The following is a 10,000-nucleotide window of genomic DNA, read 5'->3' as shown; positions in this document are numbered from 1 at the left end:
AATAGCAGATCTACAACTTACTGTAAGCTTATAGCGCGGCACTCGGTGCCGCTATGAACTTGTGTAGATCTGCTATTTTTGAATAGCCAAAGTATAAAAGGTTGCAATTATTGTGATGCTATATTAACACATTTTGCTGGGGACCCCCTGGAACTCCCTCAAGGACCCCTGGGGGCCCCCGAACCAACGGTATAGACTAGAGTATTGCAAAGACGTGGGTTCCGGAGACCCCCACGCTATTTGAAAATAGCCGATCTACAAGCTTGCCTATTTTTGAAAAAAACTAAACAAACGAACAAAAACCCACGTAAAATCTTGACAAAGATGTAATTAATTGTGAAACACAAACATGGGGGACCCTGGCACAAAATCTAATCAAATGGTGGTCTGTGGTGAAATAGCCATACTGCAGGGGTCCTTGACATGAAAATGTTTGAGAACCACTATGGATTATATTATAGCTATAATTCTTCTACTGTATATAGGCTCCTAATGATTACACAGCTATCACATGCCAGTTATTATCACAATTCCTTCATAAAATTGCCTAAATCTGCATGGCTAGACATATTTAGGTTTAATTCTACTAGTCCTTAAGCCAAATATTTAGTTGCAATAAGCCGTTGGTTCTCAAAGTGGGGTCCGGGGACCCCCAGGGGTCCTTGAGGGAGTTCCAGGGGGTCCCCAGGATAGTTAGGAACCAAATGGACCCTTATGGGTCTGTAACTCTGAGAGTGTACAAATGGAACCAAATGGACCCGTGTACACTCTCAGAGTTAAATTATAATTTATTTTACAATATAAATTGGGGTCCAAGAGATAGAAATGCCATTAGATGGGGGTCCGCGTAGCTTCTGATGCATGTCAAACTGGGGGGGGGGGGGGGTCCTTGAAATTAAAATGGTTGAGAATCACTGCTAGAGGTAAAAAAAAAAATCTTCTCTTATGGGGGTCCCTGGCATATCTTTTCAAATGGGGGTCCGCAGGCTAATAAGTGTCAATTTGGGGGTCCTTGACGTGAAAAAGTTTGAGAACCACTGCAATAAGCATCATGTATTTTTGACCAGTAGGCCTACACAGCTACAGTCAGTAAGCAGTGAGAGAGATAAGGACCTTTGTCCTTTATGTCCATCACATTGCGTTTCATTGACGGTTGACCTCTTCTTTTCTTTTCTTTTTTTTATGAATGAACGACTGAGAGGAGATTATATAGAGGAGGAGATTAGACTGGAGGGGGGATGAGGGTGAATAATGACGTCCCCGACCTCCACCGTAACGCGAAGCCTTCCATTCATAAAAGAGAGGGAGGGGAAAGGAGGGGGGGGGCGAGAGAGAGAGAGAGAGAGAGAGAGAGAGAGAGAGAGAGAGAGAGAGAGTGTTGCCATGTCCGCTTATTATAAGCTACTTTGGGCTTGTTTTTCTGTAAAGTTGCTTGTAAATATTGGTAATATTGGACCCCCCCCCAACCCATACAAGATTTATGTTTCTTTTTAAATAACAGATCTACAAGCTTGTAGATGGGCTATTTTAAATTAGCCTATTAGTTGCAATTCTTTTGGGCTTGTTTTCATAGACCTGGTTGCTTATTTTCTCACAAAACCTGGCAACACTGACTGGGGTGAGAGAGAGAGAGAGAGAGAGAGAGAGAGAGAGAGAGATAGAGATGCGGTGAGTGACCGAGCTGCGCGTAATAGTAGTAAGTAATGCTCTCAGCGGACGCACTGACATTATTATAGTGGGTAGTACAATACAACAGCTACCAAATCAACAAAGGAAGGGAATAACATCATCATAACGTCAAAAGGAAGGGAATAACAATCAAGCCTGTCTCTCTGTTGCTTCATGATGGTGGAGGTGACGGCGGACGCGGACCCCTCCTCGGAGGACCAGCTGTGTGAGATGGAGTGCTCGGTGCTGAAGCGGCTGCTGAAGGACGACGCGTCCACAGACAAGTGTCTGCTGCTGGACTGCCGGCCGTTCCTCGCCTTCAGCGCGGGACACATCCGCGGCGCGCGAAACGTGCGCTGCAACAGCATCATGGTGCGGCGGCGAGCCGCCAGGGGGTCCGCGCTCAGCCTGGACCAGGTGCTGGGCGCCGGGGACCACGACGAGGTGGGGGTCCACGTCCAGACAGTGTTACTACTAGACGTTTAGACACCGTCGGTCACGATGATTACATATAATCGTCTAAAATCGCAATTATTTGAGATAATCGTAATTAAGCCATTAAAACCGGTATTTATTTTAGACGTTTGGCTATTCAAAAATAGCAGATCTACAAGCTCATAGTGCGGCACCGAGTGCCATGCTATGAGCTTGTAGATCTGCTATTTTTGAAAAATCCTGAAAATGTCCTATTTTCAAAAAATGTCCCATTTTAAAAAAATGTCCCAAAATAAATTACATTTGTATTCATAAGTTCTAATGTTCAACGCCTAAAAAAAACACAATTAAATCTTTATAATCGCAATTATTTGTGAGACAATTTATTAATCGTCAATTTGTGTGATCGTGACTACAGCCCTACGAGGTGCTCGCCCGGCTCAGGGCCGGCCTGTACTCTGCCGTGGTGCTCTATGATGAGAGGAGCCCGGACGGGGACGCGGTGCGAAGGGGCAGCACCGTCACGCTGGTGGTCAACGCGCTGTGCCGGGACACCGCGTACGGAGCCCAGCTCCACCTGCTGAAAGGTATGAGACACCATGCTTCTTTTATTCCCATGCAGTTTAGACAAAATAAGACAATAATAGCTAAATTGGAGGAGAATGATAATAATAATAATAATGATTTTATATTATAGCCTATTATTAGTAGCCTATGATAATATTATTTGGCCTATTATTATTATTATTATTATCATCATTGTTATTTTGTTGTTATTACTATTATATCGCCCACAATTATTGTCCCACTACAATTGTTATCCTAAATGAATGAATGGGATGATATAGAGCCACCAAAAACGCAGGGCAGCCTACTACTGCCCACTGTCTTTGTTTACAATCATATAATCCTTATAGCCTTAAACGTATTGTTCTTGCTGTTTATTCCTATAGCTGACAAAGGATTTTTTGTGTGATATGTGACTGATGCACAGTCTGCACATAGTATGCCAGGCCAGCCCTATCTTATGCTTACAACCTGCACACAAGACACCAATGAGCTTGAATGAGGTAATGGTTAGCCAATCACACCACACTGGCCACATCTGGCCACATCTAGCCTCATTCTCAACAGCCACAACTGTATAGTGTGTGGCTACTGTACAGTCCAAATGGTCCCTTATATACAGGTGTGTAACTCTGAGAGTGTGCAAATTAAATCATTTTTTTCAAATATATATATATCTTTGGGACCCAAATCTACTCTGCAAAATCCTCAGTGTTCAATTAACTCTGCACGAGAGTGTAAAAAATAGAACCATAAGGACGGGTCCATTTGGTTGCATTTGTACTAAGGGTCCATTCAAACTCTCTGGGGGTTTCCTCTGAGATGTAGTGGAATAGAAGTAAGAGTACTGAAAATTGGAAATACTCCAGTAAAGTAAAAGTACCATTTTTTTTTTTTTTTTTACTTAAGTACAGTACTTGAGTAAATGTGCTTAGTTACTTTACACCACTGCAGCTTGCAGCGTTTGGCAGCCTATATAACAGTCACCACTGGACCAGTGTTTTATCCACATGACGCAAACGGGAGTGGGTAAAGGCCAGAGATAGTCAATAACCCCCGCACACACTAATATCCTCACTGTCCATTTACATCTGACAGTGAACAAAATGGAACCAAATGGACCGGAAGAGGGTTTAAGAGGTATATACGGTACATGTACAGTAGTAGGCTATAGTAGTGATTAGAGAGATATATAGGACTATGGGGTCATTCTCAAAATGAGGTCAGTTTAATCAGCGTTGTTAGATTGCAATAAGGATTGGCGATTTGCTTCGCTAAAGATTCAAAATTGCAAGATTTGTATCATTACATATGATATGTACAGGTATACACATAAGAGTACAATTATTTGGTTTTGGTTCCTCAACATTGTAGCAGCAATAATAACAATAACATTTTGATAATTATTAAAAAAACACACTAACCACTGCAGCCCTATATATAATTCGGCCATTTGAAAATAGCAGATCTACAAGCTCACAATGTGTCGCGATGCGACGCATTGTGAGCTTTTACTTAAGTAAAATATCTAAAAGTGATACTTTTACTTAAGTAAAATATCTAAAAGTGATACTTTTACTTAAGTAAAATATCTGAGTACTTTTTCCACCACAGCATAATGCGTATATACATGCACTGTGTGCGCTGACACTGTGCATAAAATGTGTTTGTGCGTGCAGTGAGTCTTGATATGCAAAGTGTCACGTGCCTGTGTGTGTGTGTGTGTGTGTGTGTGTGTGTGTGTGTGTGTGTGTGTGTGTGTGTGTGTGTGTGTGTGTGTGTGCGTGCGTGCGTGCGTGCGTGCGTGCGTGCGTGCGCGCGTGTGTGTGTGTCCACAAAGACAAATAACCAACTGGAACCCAAACTGGTTCTTCAGAGTGTTTGCCATAGAACAGGGTCGGCAACCTGCAGTATTTGACACAGTACTATGTTTTTTAATTTTCTTGATAGTCAGTGTGCCATACCAACATTAAATGTAATTAAATGGCACCACATCAAAAATAAAAATATTTCCTACAGATTTAGATTTTCCATAATACATCTTTTGAAACATTTACTTTCACATCAGGACATTGTAATGATCATTAGACTCAGAGCAAGAACCCACCTATCTACCAGACTCCCTCCCCAGTCAGAGTTCAGAGTTGAGTGAATGTAGAATTATGTGCAGGATGTAATTTGCATACAGATGTGAGGGGACTTAATTTAATTGACTTTTTTTTTTATATGTATATGTTTTATTTTTTTAAAGAAAATTCCTTTCTCTGACACTTAGGCCAGTGTGGCAAAATGTATCAATTTTATGGGACCTCTGGGGGTCCCCGGACCCCACATTGAGAACCACTACTGGGCTTAGAGAATATGATGTGTTTGTGCTTGGCTGCAGATGATTGGGCCTTTATTTATTGCTATACATCATGATGATTTATTTCTTGTTTCCAGGTGGATATGATAAGTTTTTCACCGAGTACCCAGACTTCTGCTTGAAGACCAAATCCTTACCGCCCTTCACCAATCAGTCCAGCGTGGATTCCTCCTGTTCCTCGTGTGGCACACCTCATCGTGAACAGGTAATGCATGAAACCTAAAAACAAAAACAAAGTGGACAAATATATTCTGATACAATTCTGCACATTTTTCATGCACCCAAAGCTAGACCAGTGGTTCTCAACCTTTTCAGGCTGTGACCCCCCAAAATAATCATATTTGAACTTGGTGCCCCCTAACCTCGCGTTACCAGACTTTCCACCATGGAGGAAAGCCTGGTATTCGTTATTAAATGGGCCGTGTGATCTGGTCTAGGCCACGCCCACTGAAGAAAAAGGGGGAAAAATACCCTGGTGTGCGGGTTCCGGTTTTTCGGTGCCACTTTGTTTTGGTTCCCCCTGTTAGCATTTAAATGCTAAATCGAGTATAACTACTAGTTTAGTCTGGCCAGTCGCTATGAGTGATGGATATACCAAATCAATTATTTCTACAAGCTAAACTACGACGCATTGCAAGGAATTATTTTGGGGTGATACACAGGCCCCCCTGGTTCCGGCTTGTGTATTCTATATATAAATGGTATTGATCCCAGGCTAGGGACCTCCCACCCTGACAAGCACTTGTAATGTAGATGTTGAGGCATCATTTCTTTTTTGGCTTGGTTCCACAGATAAATATGAAAATATAAAAAAATAAATGTGAAAATAACGCGAGGCGTTGTGCGCTTGTAGAGCAGCTATTTTCACAAAGAACCACTGAGCTAGACGGACGGACGGACGGACGGACGGATGGAGGGGGGGTGGGGGGGTTATTTTTGTATTATTTTAATGCTGTGTATGAAATTGCAATCTGAGATATTATTACAGTCGGCTGTAACTGGATTGGTTGCTTCTAAAAGGCCTATTGTTGATTTGCTGCCGTAGTTCAAAAGGAGAGCAGATTGCGTAAACAAAACGAGGGCCCGGCCTCGTTTTCATGCTTCACACGTAGTATGGCCTACGCCCACCCAGAGCGCGCACACACACACACACACACACACACACACACACACACACACACACACACACACACACACACACACACACACACACACACACACACACACACACACACACACACACACGTACTGTGTACTGTGTACTGTGTACTGTACACAAACTCTCACACATCTATATAGACATACACTCACATACCATACGTCAACACTTCATCCCTCTCTCTCTCTCTCTGTTCCCTGTGGATGCTCTGGGTTCACATGTCATTGTGGTATATTGATCATTTCCTCCCGCCCGGCGTGTCTGTGGCGGTTGTTACATGACTGCACGGCGCATCCTCCTCGTCAATAACTTCTACTACCGGTATAGACTGCCGGAGAGCGTGTATACGGGCACATTAAGTGCGTGTGTGTTTCCACCACAAGACAGACAGACAGACAGACAGACAGACAGACAGACAGAACCTGTGTTCCAATGGATGTACATCTCTATCCAAAAACATTGCAAAAAATATCTTTGCATTTATTTGTGTTGTGAGCTTGTAGATCGGCTATTTTTCGCTCCTTGTCGTCCGACACTGTAGTATGACGGAGTAGGGCATTCAAGGAGTAGTAGTAGCACCCAAAAATGACTTATTTTCTATAAATTACACACCCCATATGAAGCCTTGAATTCATGGAGATTTTTTTGTTTTTGTTGAACTCCTGAGCCAATAATTTGATTCATATGGGGTGTGTAATTGATAGAAAATAAGTAATCTTTTGGGTGAATTACTCCTTTGATAAATAAATCTAAATAAAATGTGAAATACAGAGATACGTGGTTTCTGCCCGACAGCAACCAAAAATTCCCTCCAGAGAGAGAGAGAGAGAGAGAGAGAGAGAGAGAGAGAGAGAGAGAGAGAGAGAGAGAGAGAATACAGAGCCAACTCAGGCCCAATTTACAAAGTCTAGACTAAGATGTTTTTTAAGTGGTTAATAAAAAAAGAATAAAAAAAAGGTGAAATACAGAGATACAAGGTTTCTGCCCGGCAACAACCAAAAATGACATTTCCCTCCAGAGGGAGAGAGAGAGAGAGAGAATACAGAGCCAATTCAGCCCCAATTTACCACGTCTAGACTAAGATGTTTTTTAAGTGGTTAAGTGGTTAAATGAATGACTCATTTCCCCTGCAGGGTGGCCCGGTGGAGATCCTTCCGTTCCTCTTCCTGGGCAGCGCTCTGCACGCCTCCAAGAGGGAGGTGCTGGACGGGACGGGCATCTCGGCCCTGCTCAACGTGTCCTCCGACTGTCCCAACCACTTCGAGGGGGCCTACCGCTACAAGTGCATCCCCGTGGAGGACAACCACAAGGCGGACATCAGCTGCTGGTTCCTGGAGGCCATCGAGTTCATAGGTCAGTGGAAATGGGGGGAAAAAAAGAAAGTGCGTGTGCGTGTGTATGTGTGTATGTGTGTGTGTGTGTGTGTGTGTGTGTGTGTGTGTGTGTGTGTGTGTGTGTGTGTGTGTGTGTGTGTGTGCGCGCGCACGCATGTGCATGCGTCTGTACGTGTGTGTGTGTGTGTGTGTCACATTAAAAGGGATAGTTCACCCCCAAAATGACTGTTTTTCTATCCATTAGTCACCCCAGGGGACTTTGATTCATGGATATTCTTTTAGTTTTTGTCGCATTCCTAAGCCAATAATTTGATGACCGGCAGTGGTTCCGGTAGGAGACACAAAGAGTCTCCTTTGTGTCTCCTACCGGTCCGCTGGTCATCAAATCTCCATGGGGTGACTAATCGATAGAAAAAAGTTATGTTTTGGGTGAACTAGCCCTTTAACAGATAGATAATTGTAGATAGATGAGTAGGTAGTTGTGTGTGTATGGGTGCGCGTGCGTGTGTGCGTTGATGAGAAGTTGCCACCAGGGGGATACAAGTGTATTTCCATAAAGACAGGATCAGTTCGCTGTTCCTCAAGTCCACTGGGTTCATACGTGAGTGTGGAGTAGACTGTAGAAATTCATTAAGTAGAACATTAAATTATCTCTGAAATTATGCCACAGACTGAGCCTCAGTGTGTGTGTGTGTGTGCGTGTGTGCGTGTGCGTGTGCGTGTGTGTGTGTGTGTGTGTGTGCACGCGCGCGAGTGTGTGTGTGTTTCCACCACAAGACATCAGTTTCCTGTTCCTGAAGTCCATTAGGTTCATAAGGCAGTGTGCATCAGACTGTGGAAGCTCATTATGTAGGAAATTAAATTAAATGAATGTAAATGTGTGTATGTATGAGTCACGTGCACACGTGTAAACCGGTTATGCTGTATTCACTGAGCGCTTGTGTATGCACGTTTGAGTTTGTGTGTGTGTGTGTGTGTGTGTGTGTGTGTGTGTGTGTGTGTGTGTGTGTGTGTGTGTGTGTGTGTGGTGGGGGGGGAGGGGGGTTTAGGTAGTGAGACCGCCAACAGATCTACTATCTATGATCTGGTGATTTGAATATGCATCAAATCAATATGTAGATTATTTAAAAGTTTGTAATAATCTTGATGTTCATATGAAGTCATATCGCCCAGACCTAGTTCATGATCAATGACCTCCTCTCCTCTCCTCTCCTCTCCTCTCCGTCTCCAGACTCGGTTCGAGCCTCCGGCGGGCGGGTGCTGGTCCACTGCCAGGCGGGCATCTCCCGCTCGGCCACCATCTGCCTGGCGTACCTGATGAAGAGGAAGCGCGTGCGGCTGGACGAGGCCTTCGAGTTCGTGCGGCGCCGGCGCAGCATCATCTCGCCCAACTTCAGCTTCATGGGACAGCTGCTGCAGTTCGAGTCGCAGCTCCTCGCCACGTCGTGCGCGGCGGCCGCGGCCGCCAGCAGCCCGCTCCTGGCGCCCAAGTCCTCCTCCTCCTCCGCGGCGGTGGGGGGCGGGGGCGTGGGGGGCGCGGCCTCCTCGAACGCCAGCATCACGCCCACCTCGCCCTTCATCTTCAGCTTCCCCGTGTCGGTGGTGAACCCCGTCTACCTGCACCACAGCCCCCTCACCACCTCGCCACGCTGCTGATGGGGGCCGAACGGGCCAATCGCAGCCAATTCCCGCTTAAAGACTTGGGATTAGAGACGGGACGCTGCCATTGGCTGAATGAGCTGTCTGTCATTGACTTCACACGAGGACTGAGACGTCGTAAACCAAATGGACCCTTACGGGTCCGCAAGTCTGAGAGCTTCGGTTCCATTTGCGCGCTCTCTGAGTTATATTAACACTGAGGATTTATCTTTGGGGTCTCAAAGATTAAAAAAAAAGAAAATGTTCCATCCAATGGTTGCAAATGTACGCTCAAGAATCAGGGTCCATTTGGGCCCCTGGTGGGCCCCTGGTGGGCCCCTGGTGGGCCCCGGACCGGACGTGGAGAACCAGTGACTGCTGGAGCAGGGCGGGTTCAAACTGTCACTAATCCTAATCCTAATCCAAAACCTAAAGACTATACAAGACCCTCTCGGTCTTAGAGGCTCTTTTTTTTTGTCTTGGTCAGATGGTCACAACAACCCATAGCTCGTAGGTCAGGATTAAGCCTGATTTATACTCTGTTGAACGACGGAGTATAGATTAAGCATGAGGATCCACCCGTTTAATGACATGATTTATTGAGATTATACGGCGGGCAAATCAACCATGTTTCAGTAAATCATGTCCGGAGAGTGTTCAGTTTGTCCTGACACGCACACGCACACGCGCACCCATGCAAAGCACACTTTCATAACTACACACAGGGTCAGGAAGCAGGGTCTGTTGCTAGGCAGATGACAGGTCTTTAAGAAAAGAGATGGACACAGGAAGGAAGAACCCCCCCCCCCCCCTCTCTCTCTCTCTCTCTCTCGT

General features: G+C 45.0%; 1 protein-coding gene across 1 annotated transcript; it reads left to right on the top strand.

Moving 5' to 3' along the window:
• Positions 1 to 1,845: 1,845 nt before the first annotated feature.
• Positions 1,846 to 9,184, top strand: dusp4 (dual specificity phosphatase 4; the record flags this gene model as incomplete). The annotated part of the gene is made up of 5 exons (XM_084046365.1): positions 1,846 to 2,112; positions 2,522 to 2,690; positions 5,113 to 5,240; positions 7,328 to 7,547; positions 8,760 to 9,184. The coding sequence occupies 5 exons, from the start codon at positions 1,846 to 1,848 to the stop codon at positions 9,182 to 9,184; spliced, it is 1,209 nt and encodes a 402-aa protein (XP_083902491.1).
• Between the last annotated feature and the right edge of the window lie 816 nt (positions 9,185 to 10,000).

The sequence above is a fragment of the Gymnoscopelus microlampas genome (genome assembly GCF_963454915.1).
Source record: "Gymnoscopelus microlampas genome assembly, chromosome: 21".
NCBI lineage: Eukaryota > Metazoa > Chordata > Actinopteri > Myctophiformes > Myctophidae > Gymnoscopelus > Gymnoscopelus microlampas.
The sequence above is the reverse complement of the archived record's forward strand: the minus strand, read 5'-3'. Positions and strand labels throughout refer to the sequence as shown.